Source organism: Microplitis mediator, chromosome 1 (assembly GCF_029852145.1).
Source record: "Microplitis mediator isolate UGA2020A chromosome 1, iyMicMedi2.1, whole genome shotgun sequence".
In the NCBI taxonomy this organism is placed as follows: domain Eukaryota; kingdom Metazoa; phylum Arthropoda; class Insecta; order Hymenoptera; family Braconidae; genus Microplitis; species Microplitis mediator.
In genome coordinates, this window is record NC_079969.1 from 13,312,472 (window position 1) to 13,331,046 (window position 18,575).

Genomic DNA, 18,575 nt, shown 5'->3' on the forward strand with positions numbered 1-18,575 from the left:
GCACATGTAGAAAATTAAAAAAACTACAAGTGCAATTTTTTAAAATATATTTTTTTTTATAATTTATCGTTTTGAAAATAATCAAAAAATTACTAGACGTCGGCTAACTTCAGTATTATTCAAGATCTGGAATCTGGTTAAAAGACAATTATCATTAACTTGCAGTCAAGTTGGCTATTCGAGTAAAGAAAATGATGTGATTGGAAATATGCCTGAATGAATTGAAAAATATCGATAGTGAATTATCGATTGCCCACTATACACTATACCTATAGCCCCTATAGGTAAATATTTTATACATTATACCTAATGCTGAAATGTTGACAACTAACATGGCGGTATGTCGTCAGTGCTGTGCTGTGTCGTGGTAAGTTTTCTGAAAATTAATTTTTCTTCATAATTGCAAGCTTCATATTGATTGATAAATAATTATATTAATGTTTTAGTAGAATTTATAGTATCGTGCATGATAAGTAATAATATTTTTTTAATTAATAATATTCTTATTTTACCAACAAATTCATTTTCTCATACGATGTACTTAAAATATCGTAGTAATTGCCGATTGAACTTGAGACATTTGTTGTTTTATTTTATTAAATTAACTCATGAAAACTTGTAATGTATTCAAATATTTTTTCATTTTTGATAAGTCACGAATTATTTTTATTTAATTCCTTTGGATTTTTTTTTCACGTGGAGATAATTTTTATAAACTATTTAGAAATTTACCAAATGTCACATCTTACCGGATATCACAGATAACCTATATGTGCTTGATATAAATTTCAATATTGAAAGCTTTTATCTATGTCACGAATACTTTAAATCGCCAGTCAAAATTAATTGCACCAATTATTTTATTTACAGATATACATATAAAAACTAATGAAGAATATCAGTTTAAAGCTTGCAATGACAAAATTAAATCTGTTAATGTTTTTATGACTGATAATTTTTCTTTTGTTGCAGCTTGTGTAACTGTTAGTTTGGGACAATTTATAAATTTAGCACTAACTGTAAATTTCACTTTAAAAATAAAAGTTAAAATAATAAAAAATATAACACAGTCACACTCAGCACGCATTGAAGACATCTGAAGATTATCATGTTGATATCTATTTAATAATATAATTTATTGTCTTGGTTTCGTCTTATTTATCATAAAATATTTATTTTATAATAGTTGAGATTTAATTTTCAATGCAACACTATTGTTTTTTAATTATAAAGTGATTAAAAGATAAAACAACAAAACAAAACAAAACATAATTACCATAAATCAAGTTTTTCCAATCTGATGAAATAGATAATAATTTTACAAGTTATCACTACGAAAGTTCAATAAGATGCTTATTGTATATATTAGATAAAGTACCGTACAAAAATTAACTATTACTGCGTATCGTGGGTGAATACTAAAAATTATTTTCATCGACACAACTCTTATACGCAACATTTTTTTTCCAAAGAGTATTAATTTTGTTTTTAAGAAATAAAATAATTTTTTTGGTGCTTTGATTTTGGTGATAAATAAAAGAAACAAACTTTAACAATAACGATGATAATAATTACTACACTTTGAAATAATAAATAATAACTAAAATAGTATTAATTGAAGACACGAATTCAAATGATGAATTAAAAAAAAAAATAACAATTATCATTCTTTCGTCCTCACTGTCAATCTCGTTATATTCTGGTCACGAAAATACGACTTGATCCATTAGTTTATGATTGCATTTGAAAGATGTTTTTTTTTGTAAAGTTATTATATTTTAACGTTTACTTAATTCTATAAAAAAATTGATAATATTAAATAACGTAAAACTAAATAATGAACGATGTAAGGTACCAAGAACCATTCTGTGATATGTATGTTAACACTTAAATATTTGAAGACTAAAAATTTCTTTGTATAAATATATTTCTTCAATTGAGCGTTGTCAGCAGAACAAGCATTACTTGTTTTTTTATATAAAAAAAAAAATAAACTAAAATGATATTAAACTAAGGAGAAAATAAAATACCTTATTTAGACTGGAAGCTAATAATTTATATAAATTAAAATATTAAAACAACTTTAAACTCGTTCGTTTAAACTTTGAAATTTGTACTAAAGAAAAGTGCCGAAAGAATTTTAAAAGCATTATGTCCAACAATCCTCAGTGGAAAACGTTTCATCCACCAATTATGAATTCTGATCCTGCTATACTTGATTATAAATCAATGTCGATATCTACGAAAAGTATTATTAGTGAATCACAACAAACAGCAACTAATAACTATCGTGACGGTTCGAATTATTGTAGTGATCACAGCTTTATGGGATCCCCGGATGAATGTGGAAAAAATTCGTCTTCATATAGCACTTGTTCTAATAATGTTATTACGTCACATAATGACGCTACTCGATTTTCTGATCGTACTCTGTCAAGTATGGATATTGGTATTAACTACACGACTGAGTCAACTACTAATAATTCAATATATCAAGACCAATCTGGTCCACGAGAGGCCGGAATTATTGAGAAATTATTGGTAAGTAGAGATCATATGTTATCATTATATTTAAAAAAAACTAATATTTTACTTATTATTTTTAGCATTCGTATGGATTTATACAGTGTTGTGAACGGCAAGCGAGATTATTTTTTCACTTTAGCCAGTTTAGTGGTACAATAGAACATCTCAAAATAGGTGATCCGGTTGAATTTGAAATGACTTATGACAGGAGAACTGGCAAGCCAATCGCTAGCACTGTCAACAAAATTGCGCCTGAAGTAGTAAGATACATTTATATTATTTATTTAAATATCATGCATACTAAAAGAAAAAAATACTCGATTTAAGTATTTTAGTTACTTAAATAGTGCCAAGCAATTATTTTCTTCAATCAATTAAAATAATTACTTTTTCCAAATACTTTATTTACTAGCTCAATACTTAGAAAAAAATTTGATTTTGTCAAAAAAATCCCGTGCAAAAAAATTCGTTCCAAAAAGATTCAACATGTGGAGCTTCCAAACTTAAGACAGATTAGAACTTCGAGTGGAACTTGTTTTGAACTTTTTGTAATTTTTATAGAAAAAAAAGAAAAAAAAAGACGTGTGTGTCATGGGATACCCGAGAGATGCTAAGCTCCTTTTCAGTTCTACATAAAACCCTAGTTATTGATTAATATAATTTAATTTCGCTGTATAATAATAAATTATTGTAATATTTTTTAAATTAAAAATTCTTAACTTTGAAAACAAAATTTTATTTTAGAATTGAAAAAAATACTCGTATTTATTTTATCGACATTTAGACGATTATTTTTTTTGGCTTAGGTAGACTTAGGTAGTAATTGTTTCAATCTAATCCTATAGTATCGTCGTTAAATCTATATATTTACTTTCTTAAATATGATGAAACAAACGCGATGATACTCCTGTTCGTATTGTTAAGATTATTAATATTCCCGTGATAATTCTAAATCCCATCTAAATATTCATTACTATAATGAGTCCGTGTATCAGCAGAGTGGTAAATGCTTTGACTGATATGCAAACAGATCCATGATCAATCCCCAATGACAACGAATAATTTTTCATTAATAAAAACATTAATCGTAAACAAACAATCATTATATGCAATCTATGTTGATTATTAATAATAGGTATTGAGTGAAGAGAGAGTGACTGGTAATGTAACTACGGAACTTCAAGCCAATGGTGACTCTCAAGGCCGTATCAGCTATGAGAATCGTGGTGAATGTTTTTTTTTGCCATATACCAAAGATGATGTCGAAGGCAATGTTACTTTGCGAGCTGGCGATAAAGTATCCTTTCAAATTGCAACTAATCAAAGGTATTTTTTAAATTTTGTTATTCAATGCACGGAGAAAAAAAAATTTGATAATATTTATTATTTTTTAAATAAAAATTACTATTTAACCGAAGCAAACTTGAAACGGTCCAAGAATACAGAAATTTTCCTTCAAATAGGTATAAATTATAATCGCTTAATTTTATTAATTGCTAAATCATACGTAAAATTACTTTAAGTATTACAGTACAAAAAAAGAACCATTCAATAAATTTTATTATTTGATTTACTAAAAAATCTATTTTAAAATAAAACTCACTGAGACTGCTATTGAGTTTTTACCAATCCAGATTGTCAAAATTGTCTCCTTGTGTGTAATAATACATTTTTTCGTTCCAATGATGTATATATGCATATAATATATACACATGAGATATACTACACGGAAAGAATTTTTGTATGAATATTGCTATGCCGTTTATTCTAAAAATTACTCTAAATCGAGTAATCTTGGGCCATTATGACTTTTTTACTTTTGAATTAAGAAATTTTACTCCTTTATTGAGTAAAAATCAATCAGATTAATTTTTACTCACAATTATGAATAAAAATTACCCCTAGTGGCTGTCTTAATAAACTCTCTCTAATTCAATTTTTACTCGTAGGTTATGATATAAAGTTGATTATTCAATTTATAAAATTTATATTGAATTACAATAAAATTTACAATTAATAGGCTGAAATTTCTATAAAAAATCTAAAAACCATCTTATTGCCTTAGAATATTACTTAAAATAAATATTTAGAAAAAGAATAAAAAAAGAAATCTGTCTATCGGGTGACCCTGCGGGCCAGCCCCAAAACTTCCCGCTATTTTCGAGCTCCTTGAGCTCAAGGAGCTAGAAAACATTGTTGTAGATACATTGCCGAGCTCTTCGAGCTCGAAAATACTTTTGTATACCATTGTTTTCGAAAAAACCGTTTTTTAGCATTTCTTTCTCCCACGATATCTCACGAACGAATCAACCGATTTTGATGGTTGAGGCGGCAATCGACGTATTCTATTGAGTTCTAGAGCTGATAAGATTTTGAAGTTGATCGTATAAGTCGTTTCTAAGAAATCAATAAAAAAACTAAAAAAAAAAATTTAACTTCCCGCTAAGAAAATTGTAAATTTCCAAAAATTCGGGAAGTTATTGGTTTCGGTCCGATTTACGAAAATCGAATTTCCATCAGATGTCGACGTTTCGAGGTCCTAGGAAGCTATTCTGACTAATTTCAAGATGATGTCCGAGTGTATGTATGTACGTATGTAAATACCTGTATCTTTTGAACGGATGAACCGATTTTGAACTTTAAGGTGTCATTCGATGCGGATTGTCAATATCTTGAAGCCGAGAGAAAAATGAGCTTGATCGGTAGGGCTCGTTCAGAGATATTCCAAAAATAAAATTTTCGCAAAAATGTTTTTTTCGGATAATTTTTAATGTGCTCCATGGATTGATTCCAAAATGGACTGGGCTCTAGAGCTTTATAAGCTGCGTCGAATGCCACCTCAACCATCAAAATCGGTTCATTCGTTCAAGAGAAACCGTTGTCGAAAGAATTAAAAAAAAAAAAAAATTTTATTTTTTCTGAAATACCTCGAAAACGACTCGATAAATCGAATCCAAAATTTGATTAGCTTCAGAACTTGACAAAACACGTCGATTGCCGCCTCAACCATCAAAATCGGTTAATTCGTTCGCGAGATATCGTGGGAGAAAGAAATGCTAAAAAATGGTTTATTACAAAACAATGGCATACAAAAGTATTTGCGAGCTCGAAGAGCTCGAAAATGTATTCACAATAATGTTTTCGAGCTCAAAAACAGCGGGAAGTTTTGGGGCTGGCCCGCAGGGTCAACCGATAGACAGATTTTTTTTTTTTTCGTAATTCTCCAACATTATCGAGTCTACTTGATCAAATGATCTAAAATCTTCAGAAAAGTAAATGGCTAACAAGCTCTTTCGATTGCTGCCTTAACCATCCGAATCTGTACATTCGTTAAAAAGTTATAGACCGGTCACACATATACATTAGGGTGTGTCATTTTAAGGCTATATTTTTTTTTTTATTGTTATATCAGAAAATCTAGTAGTAAATAGAAAATAAAAAATTATGCCGCTGGGCTAAAGGGTCTAAGTCCAATAGAGGCTTGGCTCATCAAAAAACTCGGTTTCCCATTTGAATAACACGGGACATTTTTTTTTAACTTTGAGTATTTTTAGCTCGTGAACAAATCAATAGATCGAATTGACCAATACATATTTTTGTAGGAAATTGAACGCTCTACAAAAAAGGTCTCTTATCATTTTTCGATCAATCCATCTGTTCTAAAGTTATTAGAGCTCGAATTCAAGTTATAGTACATTTCGAGATCTTTTTACTTTTCCGGCAAAACTATCAGACTTATCATACAATGTTGTAGGGTCTTTTTTGTTGACAATTTTATTCTCTACAAATTATTATCAGTAAAGTTTTTTCAAATTCTGCATTGTTTTCTAGTTATTTTCATTTCAATGTCGAGCTCTTGAAATCGATCAGAACACTACTTTTTTAAGAGCTTGGAATTAAAATGAAAATAACTAGAAAACAATGCGGAATTTGAAAAAATTTTACTGATAATAATTTGTAGAGAATATAATTGTCAACAAAAAAGACCCTACAACATTTTATGATAAGTATGATAGTTATGCCGGAAAAGTAAAAAGATCTCGAAATTTACTATAACTTGACTTCGAGCTCGAATAACTTTAGAACAGATGGATTGATCGAAAAATGATAAGAGACATTTTTTGTATAGCGTTCAATTTCCTACAAAAATATGTATCAGTCAATTCGATCTATTGATTTGATAACGAGTTAAAAGTACTCAAAGTTAAATAAAAAAATCTGGGCATCGGTTGGCCCTGCAGGCCAGCCCCTAAACTTCCCGCTGTTTTCGAGCTCTAAGAGTTCGAAAACATTAGTATAAATACATTTTCGAGCTCTTCGAGCTCGACAATACCTTTGTTTTCCTTTTTTATGAGCTTTTCAAGCTCAAAAGGGTTACGGTTTATATGAAAGTTTAAAAATTTAGAATCCAAAATAATCAATGAATGAGCGTTATTTATATATTTATTTACAATTATGGTCAATAATTAGCTCAAAAATGAGTATTTACGTGATACGTTGTATCTACGTCGTGTAAATATATCGTGATACCAACGAACATGACGATTTTTGAGCAACCACTTTTAATGACTTATATAAAGAAGAAAATATTAGTTTTAAGTGATTATGTTCAGTAATTATGATGTTATTCAATGGAAAAAGCAGATATAGATTTTACAATTATTATTCCGTCGACGATATCTCTCGAACGGATAATCCGATTGAGACGGTTGAGGTGGCAATCGAATGCTTTTATCGAGTTCTAGAGCTGATTAGATTTTGGAATTGATCGATTTGATAGTTTCCGAAATAATCACGAAAAATGAAAAAAAAAACGATTTTTTTCTATGCTTTCGTCGACGATATCTCTCGAACGGATTATCCGATTGGGATGGTTGAGGTGGCAATAGATTGCTTACATCAAGTTCTAGAGCTGATCAGATTTTGGAATTGAACGATTTGATAGTTTCCGAAATATCCACGAAAAACGGAAAAAAACGATTTTTTTCCATTCTTTCGTCGACGACATCTCTTGAACGGATTATCCGATTGAGACGGTTGAGGTGGCAATCGACGCGTTTTATTGAGGTCTAGAGCTGATGAAATTTTGGAAATGATTGGTTTGGTCGTTTCGACGATATTTTCAAAAAACCGTTTCCTACTGTTTCTTTCGTCGACGATATCTTTTAAACGGATTATCTGATTGAGACGTTCTTGGTGGCAATCGAAAGCTTTTATCGAGTTCTAGAGCTGATTAGATTTTGGAATCGATCGATCCAACAGTTTTCACAATATTAAAAAAAAACGAAAAAAAAAATTTTTTTTTTTCGTATTTCTCAAATATCTCCGAGTTTATTTGACTAAATGGTCTGAAATTTTTTTGAAAATCTAAGTTCAGAAGATATCTTTCGAATGCCGCAAGAACCATCTAAATCGGTTCATTCATCAAAAAGATATGAGAGGTTTACACAAACACACACACACATATATATATATATATATATATATATATATATATACAGGCCCAGGATTCCTTGAAATTGCAGGGTAATTTTCATTAAAAAATTCTTTCCGTGTATATATTTATAAACAAATTGAGGATAAAAAATTTAAAACTATGATGTGAGTAATAAGAACCACAACTATTATCTATCAAGGAGTCGTTTTAACCAACGACGGTAGTAGATGTTACTACAATTTGTGCACCACAATAGGCTAGTAATCATTACTAAATGTGTAGTGATTCTATATATTACTCGTCAGTGTCGTATATGTATCTCAGACTGTAGTAAATTCAACTACACAATTTTTTATGTGTATATCTCACATCTTAAAAGTTACAATGACAAATAGTAATTTTTACCCGTCAAGTAGCAATTCACATTATCGATGTTTTAAAAATTGCAATACCTCAACAAAATTTTATTTGATATTATAATTTTTAGAATACTTGAGTTCTTTTTACAATTTTTTCAGTAATAGTTCTAAAATGTTATGAAGTAAAATTTATAATCTTACACCATCTACTCTATACCAATATTTTCTATTTTATTTGCTGGATTTTATAGAATGGTTGAAAATAATAATAAGTTTTATAGTAATTTATTTTAAATGTATTGTTATATTCAAGTTATACTCTCACAAATGTTGTCAACTCAAAATTTTAGTATTATCAAAGAGATTTTTGAATATTGTTATTTACAGAATGATCGTTGTAAAACAATTATTGATTTTCACAATTCTCTATTCAATTATTACTTATCTGTAGTTTAATTTTTACAAATCGTACAATTTACAATGCCGATTGTAAGAATTAACGAAGAAATGGAATTTTTCGCTAATAGTAATTTTTGGTTTGAATAATTAATTAGTAATTATTAACTAATTTTGAGCTGCGTTTTCTTCCGTGTACATACGTTCATATCGATAATATGACATGACAATTATCATATTGTTTCTTTCAGAGGAAATTTAGGTGCTTGTCACGTTAGACTTGAAAATCCTGCACACCCAGTTCGTTATCGTGGTGTAATATGTACAATGAAAGAAAGTTTTGGATTTATTGAACGTGCGGATGTAGTCAAAGAAATATTTTTTCATTTTAGTGAAGCTAAATCATTAAAAGAAGAATTGAAACTTGGAGACGATGTTGAATTTATTATTCAAACGCGTAATGTAATAATATGTTCTTATAAAAACAAAAAATCTTAGATATTAAAGTTTATCACACCATAAAAATCAACATTTTTTTATTTTATCGAATTGAATTCTTTGTAGGGAAAAGAAGTAGCGTGTAATATTAGTAAATTACCTCCGGGTTCTATTATCTTTGAAGAAATTAGTAACGAAATAATTAAAGGTCAAGTATTAAAAACGTTAGAAAGAGGAAACGCTGCCCGCCATCAAAACGATCCATTACCAGGACGTATTCGCTACAGAGCTGCCGATTATTCTGAAGAAGAAATTCCGTTTGGTGATAAAGATCAAAAGGGGGATTTTACTCTTAAGTATAGATTTTAAGAGTTATAATTTAATCTACTTTACTTTTATTCTCAGTAGACTTTTATTCTGTAAAATATTTATTTTTTTTTCACAGGCATGGTGATTGGGTTCAATTTCTAATTGCAACCGACACTAGAGATCAATTAAAAAGAGCTACAGAAATATCATTACTACCAGAGTCTTTTACAGTATCTGGTGAAAGACGAGAACAAGGTATAATTGCGGCATTAAAAGACGGTTTTGGATTTATTCGTTGTGTTGATCGAGATGCAAGACTATTTTTCCATTTTAATGAAGTCCTTGATATCGATAGAGAAATAGCTGTAGGCGATGAAGTGGAATTCACTGTGATACAAGTATTTACTTGATGTTATTTGAATACATTTAGTAGGGCGCTCCGTTTAAAATGAACATTTCTTTTTTTTTGGTCCCTATTGGAAATCTGGTTTTACGTTAAATTGCAAATTCAGTCCAATTGTAAGCTCTTAATATCAATTTTAAGAACTGGAATGACGTCGTTGAAGTTATTCCATGCTAACAGCATGACAATCTCGATTTTTTTCTTTCTGTTGAATACAAAAAGTTCCATTCGAATTTTTAAGTTTTTCGGAACGTAACAAAAGAATTGAGTCAAAAAAACATTATTAATATAAATATTATTCAATTATAAAACCGTTAATCTTGACATTTCGCTAAAATTTTTTACTTTAAATGACTTTAAGTTCACGTATCTCGTTAAATATCAATTTTAGAGATTCGAATTATATGAGTTTTTTTGTAGAAGATTAAATTTACTACAAAAAATAATATACTTTTTTCTCTCAAATAAGTCAACCGTTTACAAGTTAATAGCAAAAAATCACCGATATCATAAGAAATTAAATATTCAAGGCTTACACGTGAACTATAGTTAAAGAAACCGCTAAGCACGTACAGGAGTTTTCAAAGAGCATACAGTTCTCTTCAAATTGAACTTTGAACTAACAAGATGCGTTAATATGGGGCTGAGTTTTATTCAATAAAAAGAAAAAAATCTAGATTTACATGCTTTTAACATGGAAAGACTTCAACGACGTTGGTCAAGTTCTTAAAATTTATTTTAAAAGCTCAGAATTGGACTCAATTTTTATTTAAAATGTAAAACGAGATTGTCAATGGGGAACGAAACACAAAAAATGTCCATTTCAAACGGAGCACCCTACACGGAAAAAACAATATAGTAGTGGCAGCTCTCTGGAATAGTACTGAGTACTTTCTGTAAAAAAAAAAAATTCAGAAAGTACTGTATGCTATCTAGACTATATCCACTACTCTCTGGATAGTATTGAGTACTATCCCAGACAGTAACCAATGACATCTCGTGTAGCACGCTCTTGGATAATAGTCAGTGGCATTTGTAAAGTAATGAGTACTCTGCCAGAAAGTATAGACGCATTTCCAAGATATTACAAGATACTATCTGCAGATAGCACGTGTGTTGATCTGTAGATGTCAGCGGTTACTGCGCAAGACAGGACTGTATACTATCTGAGATAGTAACCAGGACTTTCTGAAATAGTTTTGAGGAACATCAGAGACAGTAAAAGTGAATTTGTTAGTTTCGTTACCATTCTTAACCTTATTATTTAATCAGATTAAGCTAACAAAAAAAAATTAATTAACTTTTATTTAGGGAATGAAGTAGTAGTAGATAATAATAGTTATATTCTATTAAAAACCAATTGTGTCATAAAATTTTTGTTTGACGTTGAATCTCATATAAAAATAATAATAAATTAACTAAGTGAATTCATTCATTAATGATATTTTTTATAACGCAAATAACTCTTCATTGTTTTAATTTTCAAAGATTTACTCAGCTATTTTTTTTTTTTCGGTTTCGACCTTTAAATTTTCTTTTCGACGAAGAAAAATTCTAAACCTGATAATTTCTTTATTTAAATTAGAATACTTGTGATTAGTGAAATTATTAACAAAAAAGTACATTGGATTCAAATTGAGCATACAAGTAGGAAGAGAAATTTTTAAGTTTATTACTACATTTATTATAAAAAACGAAAATTATCATATCACTGTTATTATCAATCGCATTAAATAATGAGGTTAAAAACGTTAACGAAACTAACGAATCCACTTTTACTGTCTTGGATGTTCCTAAAACTATTTCAGAAAGTACTGGTTACGACCTCAGATAGTTTTGTCTGGCGCAGTAACCGCTGACATCTACAGATCAACATACGTGTTATCTGCAGATAGTATTTTGTAATATCTTGGAAATGCGCCTATACTTTCTGGCAGAGTACTTATTACTTTACAAATGCCACTGACTACTATCCAAGAGCGCACTATACGAGATGTTATTGGTTACTGTCTGGGATAGTACTCAGTACTATCCAGAGAGTAGTGGATACAATCTAGATAGCATACAGTACTTTCTGAAATTTTTTTTTACAGAAAGTACTCAGTACTATCCCAGAGAATTGCCACTACTCTATTGTGTTTTCCGTGTAATGTTTATTCTTAAAAGCCATTTAAATAACTACAAAGTTAATTAACGTATAGGATCCTCCGACTTTTTTTGCAAATACACGTCAAAGTGCGATTCGACTCAAACATTTACCTTCTGGCACTGTTCAGTTTGAAACTGTTACTGAAAGTGACTTATTAGGAACTGTTATTCAAGATATCTCTGGTATTGATCCTGGGCTGATTGGTTATACAAAAGATGGACAACAGAAGAATATTATTTTCTTCACAAAAGATTGTGATAGCAAAGTTATTCCAAAGTTGGGTGATAAGGTAACAAAATGTAAAAATTACTTAATCAATAGCCTTTATCTTTTATACATTTTAATATCTCATGATTTTAAGATCAGTGTGTTCTACACTTTCGACGGGTAATTGTAATATTTTATTTTAGTTCCTTGAGCTTAGATAAATGTCCCAATACCAGTACGACGAAGGGTATATGACTGAAATTTATCGTTTTAAAAATATTTGAATAGATTATAAAAAATTTTATTTATTATATCATATAAAATAGACATTATCTTATTTGAGAATAATCAAATCAATTGATTTTGCTTAAATTAAAGATATGTATAATAACGTTTTCTACGACACCCGAAAGACCCAATACCGGAACAGTAAATGAATTATTTATTAAGTTAATTAATTCAAAAAGTTTTAAAAAGGTAGATTTCTTTTATTAATTGATATTAAATATAAAATAACTTTTAAAAATAATTATCAAAAACACGATAATTTCTTTCTCGGCATTTCCGTCGAATCTCTAAAAATTAACAAATTAATTTAGATGCGTAATGAAGTGTATTCAAGTACAGTGAAAATACAGTATTAACAATTACTTATTTATTAAAATATAAATATTTTAAACTGACGGATAGAAACAACATAAATAATTTGAGGTTATACTTGATGAAATAATTTAAAAAAAAATATTAAACAAAAATTTACTTTTTGTGACAGACACTTGAAATCTACGACATTTAGCGCCTATAGCCGGCAGCTAAAAATATTAGATAAGATACAGCTGGTAAAAAAGATACCTAATCGTTCTAATAGTGACGTCATCATCGGATCAAAAAATATTTTTTGGTTACATGTGCGATAGCAAACGACTAAAAAATATCGAAGTAACTTAACGAGCCATCTTGTGACAAAATTTATCATCATTTTAATTCGTCCACTTACCGACTTCTCTCTAATTTTCAACAAATACTCAAAACAATCTTACCAAATAAATAAACGCTGATTTATAACCTGCTATTTGTAGTAGTTAAATGTAGTAAATTTCAAATATCTGTCACAAAAACGAATGTATTTATCTAGTACAATCGAGTCTGAAACGCTCGTGAGTTGGTACCCTCGCCTTCGCCCAGCATTCTCGTGAAACGCGCCACCATCATTGCTCTCGCGATGAGAAAAATTCTCACATGTTCTGCGCAAGCGCGCGTATGCGCGCGCGTGCGTGGATCTACTTTATTTTAAATATTTTCAAATCTAAAAGATTTTGATTGTCAAACAAATTAACTTATTTTTAGACTAAATTATAGGCAATCATGATTCTTAATAATGAAAAATATTTTTAAAATATTAAAATAATAAATATATTAAAGAACATAACAATAACTTCCATATGAAACGTAATTTTAATTCGATTTTCATATTCAAATACGAATAATTTTTTAACATTTCGAGCAATTATTTACTTATTTTTTTTTTTTAATAAATAAACGACACTACGCCTATGAAAAATATTTTTCATACATCTACTTATATCAGATTAGTCCTGATAATCATAAACTTATGTTTAAACTTTGCAATCTAAATGACTAATACATCACATGTTTTAAATTTAAAAACAACAAATAATCTTGGACTATGACCAATTACTGATATAAATAATTATTGATTAACATTGAAATATTAATTTTTAAACTCTGTAATTTATTTTTACACGCTGATAGATTAGAAATTAAGGTTAGAATGACAGTTTTTTTGTATACACCTCGTCCATAAATAAACTGTCCACGAAAACATCCGAATCGAGCCGACCATACTCGATTCCGAAATTTTTACACCTTATCTTACTCTAGTGATGAGAAAAAATCTCACAAAGCAACAATAAATATTTTTTTTAAAAATATTATACAAGAATAATTGAATAATAGTGTTGTAATCTATTAGAGCACTGAATTTTAGAGAGATAGAAAAAATATCAAGCATTCATTACAATTGAAATTTTTAAGAAAATTTATATAACATATGAGCGTGAGAGAAAATCTCATAGCGAGAGTGCTGGAGGGTTAAACACGATCGCACTTGATAGATAAACTACTATTTATTATTTAAACCAGAGTTTATTTATATTTATTACATTTTTTATAACAATCATACTTACTGCATAAAATATTATGTTTCAAATAATAATTAATAATGGTCTTGATTTAGCCAGTCAATAAAACACACCGTTAAACTTCCAGAACTATCGTGTAGAGAGATTCTTTCACACTTTTTTTAAAACTTTTTTTTCTTTCTAAATTCAAATGGAATGACGTCCTGAAATTTTTTTTTCCTTTCTAAAATTTAATGCTCTAAATGATACTAAAAAAATCAAAATTTTTTAAACTTGAAAAATGAAGAAAATGAATTATTTGTTTATTAACTGTGAGAGTTTCTCTCATCGCGTGAGTTAAATCAGGCACAAAAAAATTGCTGTTCGTATGACTTCGTTTCATTTCGGCTGTCTCCGTCGTTTCTAGCCGCCATTTTGAATGTATATAGATATACAAATAAACAGCATTCTAAAAGTTGTTTACAAGTGTACCTGAGTACCAGTATACCAGTATTTTAAATAAAATAAAAAATGTAATAATTTATAAAGAATATTTACGAAAAATAATTTATAAAGAATTACTATTTAATTCTTAGTATTCAAATAAATAATATTTGATAGTGTACTTTACTTGATATAGAACCTAAAATTATTTAATTATTTTTTAAATTTCGCTCTTGGCACTTGGGCAGTAGACGTGAGATTTTCTTTCATCACGATAGCAATGGCTGTGGTACGGGAGACGTAAGTTCTGAAGGGTTAATATCTACCAATAACATTAACATGACTGGCACTTCTGGTACTACGCACGGGTTCATTTGGGTCACCCACCAAACTGGGTGTTCAGATAGACGAACAGCCCTGGCGGATCCAAATTACGGTAATTTACGGTATTTGGAAGAATTGCGGTATTTTACGGTACAATACTGTGTTTTGTGGTAAAAAACCGGCATTTTACGGCAAAAGTACGATATTTTGACCACAAATTTGCGATAAAATAGGGCAATTTATCGTAAAATTGCGGCAAGCCTGCGGTACTTTACCGTTAAGTGAAGTTATTGCACTATTAAATTGTAAAAAATAAAAAATCATATGATGATTACGGTAAAATATCGTAAAATTTCAAATTTGCCGTAGAAATACCGTATATTATCGTAAATTACGACAGAATGAGGTACACTACGGTAATTAACGATAATTAGTAGGGCTTTACAACAAAACCGGCTTAACCGCTTAAAAAAGTTAACCAGGTTAATTAGCTGGCTAGCTCGTCAGCTTAGCTAATTTAACTGGTTAACTTCATTAGCTTGGCTAAGCAGCCAAAGGCTTAACCGGTTAACTCAAATTAGCTAGGCTAATTAGCTGAGGGATTAACCGGTTGAATGGGTAATTTTTTTTTTATCTATTCGCTACCTTATCTTAAAAAGTATATATGAAATATCATATTTATTTAATTATAGACCGAAAAAGCTATAACAAAAAATTTATACTATTAGTTCAAAGAAAATTCACTACAATTTTTCAAATTATTTACTTAAAAACATATCGCGTTACTAATGCCAAAAGGGCGTATCTCAAAAAATACGCCTTTTTGGCTATGTAAAACTAAAAAGGCGTATTGAAAAATCTTCTTTGTTCGGATGAATTTGGGAATGTTACAACAAAAAACTATCTAGAAAAAAACGAAAACAAAATTGGAAAGCCAAACGGGCATATAATTTTTATTCTTTTCAATTATTATTCATTTTTAGCGAAAAAAAAAATCAAGAGTACAGTAAAATGAATGACTTTTCAACTCGATCAATTGGAGAAAAACATTAAATTAAATGAAAAAAACGTTCCCAAATTGAATAGAAAAAAAAAATTTTTTATACGCCCTTTTGGTATAAGTAACGCGATATATACTTTTAATTAAATAATTTTCAAAATTGAATTGAATTTTTTTTTAACTAATAGTATAAATTTTTTGTTATAGCTTTTTCGATCTAAAATTGAATAAATATGATGTTTCATATATCTTTTTTAAGATAAGGTAGCGAATAGATGAAAAAAAAAATTAACCATTTAACCGGTTAAACCCTCAGCTAATTAGTCTAGCTAATTTGAGTTAACCGGTTGAGCCTTTGGCTGCTTAGCCAAGCTAATGAAGTTAACCGGTTAAATTAGCTAAACTGATGAGTTAGCCAGCTAATTAACCTGGTTAACTTTTTTAAGCGGTTAAGCCGGTTTAGATGTACAACCCTAATAATTAGGATACGCCAGGGCTATAATGAATGTGATGATACAATTTTTTTCCATATTGTCAATGTTTTCTTGAATCTAATGTTATTACACGGAAAAAAATAAATAAAACTGGCTACCATGTCAGATAGTAGTCAGTGCCATCTGTAGAAAAAAAAATTGAAATAGCAGTGGGTCCTATCTACACGGAAAAAAATAAATAGAACTGGCTACCATGTCAGATAGTAGTCAGTACCATCTGTAGAAAAAAAAATTGAAATAGCAGTGGGTCCTATCTACACGGAAAAAAATAAATAGAACTGGCTACCATGTCAGATAGTAGTCAGTGCCATCTGTAGAAAAAAAAAATTGAGATAGCAGTGGGTCTTATGTACGTAGTACTGGCTACTCTCTACATTGTACTCAGCACCATGTCGGATGTTGCTCACTACTATCCTACATAGTACACTCTTACATATTGCCCAGTTCTACGTACATAGCAGCCAGTCGTATGTCAGATAGCAAAGGTTACTTTTTAAACATATTACCGATTGCTATCTGCAGATAGCGCCTGCGTCTATGTCAACATATTGCTGGTTACTGTGTATCATAGTAGAGAGTTCTATGTGAGATAGCAATGAGTACTATCTGAGATATTTTTTTCCGTAAGGACTTAAATAATTTTTTTTAGGGATGACGCTAGTATTTATTATTGACAACGAACAAATAAAATTATTATCATAACTAAATTAATTATGACTTATTCAACTACGTTTACGTATTTAAATACACTAATGGAAAAAATTAAAGGATCGAAAAAAAATTTCAAATTTTTGGGCGATTTTCAACAGGCCCTAACTTTGAGAGAAATGGTCGTACAAGAAATAAAAAAAAAAGGAAATTGTAGCTCCAAGTGTCTACTTTTTGGATTAGAACTTAAAAATTTTTTAGCGTTAGCAGTTTTTGAGTAATCTTAGAAAAACCAGCGACAAAAAAATTTTCAAATTTTTTAAATTTTTTTTTTTTGGTCTCCGGGCGTGGAAAAAATTATTTTTGCTTAACCACTATGAGGGTCGGATAACTTCATTATTCAGCTTTAATTTCTTTTTTTATGGACCTTGATACGTCCACTTCTCGCCGAGATATCGGTCTTCAAATGGAAAAGGATCCTTTTGTCTTTGATTATCGATATCTCAGAAACCAATGATCGCACAGAAAGTTAATGGTGGGTTTTAAAAACTTGAATAAATTCCCTTCAACGATTAGCCATTGCTTTTTCGAAAAAAAATTTTTTTCCTATCGTCACATGAATTTAAAAATGCCACAAAAAAAGGGCTTTTTGTGGTTTTTTGGAAAATTAAGCGCTGAAACGAAAATATTGTGGAAATCGATAATGTTGACTGTGCATTTTACAGTTCAATATGTCCACAAAAACCCTGCAGAGAGCCAGATTAATCCAACCAGCCGTTTTTTTGTTTCACGCGATCAAATTTTTGAAAAAATTAAAGGATCACGTTTTTTGCTCTGAAAAGCTCATAATCTTTAACAAGATGAAAACAAACATTTTTTCTGAGCTTTGTCCACAATTTTATTGCAGACAGCGCTTAAATTTCCAAAAGAGAAAAAACTTTTTTTTCGAAACAAAATTTTCAAAAAAAAAAATTTTTTTTGAATTTAATGACTGAGAGATCAGTAAAATCACGGAATGCAGCGACGCAAACGTGTTAAAAATTATTGGGTGTTGGTTTTGTAAATTTCCTGAAGTTATTCCAAAAAAAAATTTTTTTGAAAAAATTTCTTTTTTGAAAATTTTGTTTCGAAAAAAAAGTTTTTTCTTTTTTGGAAATTTAAGCGCTGTCTGCAATAAAATTGTAGACAAAGCTCAGAAAAAATGTTTGTTTTCATCTTGTTAAAGATTATGAGCTTTTCAGAGCAAAAAACGTGATCCTTTAATTTTTTCAAAAATTTGATCGCGTGAAACAAAAAAACG

General features: G+C 29.5%; 1 protein-coding gene across 1 annotated transcript in view; it reads left to right on the plus strand.

Annotated features, from left to right (window-relative positions):
* Positions 1-245: 245 nt before the first annotated feature.
* LOC130665612 (cold shock domain-containing protein E1) overlaps positions 246-18,575 on the plus strand; it is a 32,825-nt gene continuing 14,495 nt past the window's right edge. Inside the window, exons 1-8 of the mRNA XM_057466075.1 lie at positions 246-367; positions 973-2,541; positions 2,607-2,786; positions 3,662-3,852; positions 8,970-9,180; positions 9,283-9,512; positions 9,602-9,863; positions 12,070-12,306. Coding sequence (XP_057322058.1) covers positions 2,152-2,541; positions 2,607-2,786; positions 3,662-3,852; positions 8,970-9,180; positions 9,283-9,512; positions 9,602-9,863; positions 12,070-12,306 — 1,701 coding nt within the window. The 5' untranslated portion in view covers positions 246-367; positions 973-2,151. The remainder of the gene's footprint in view (positions 368-972; positions 2,542-2,606; positions 2,787-3,661; positions 3,853-8,969; positions 9,181-9,282; positions 9,513-9,601; positions 9,864-12,069; positions 12,307-18,575) is intronic.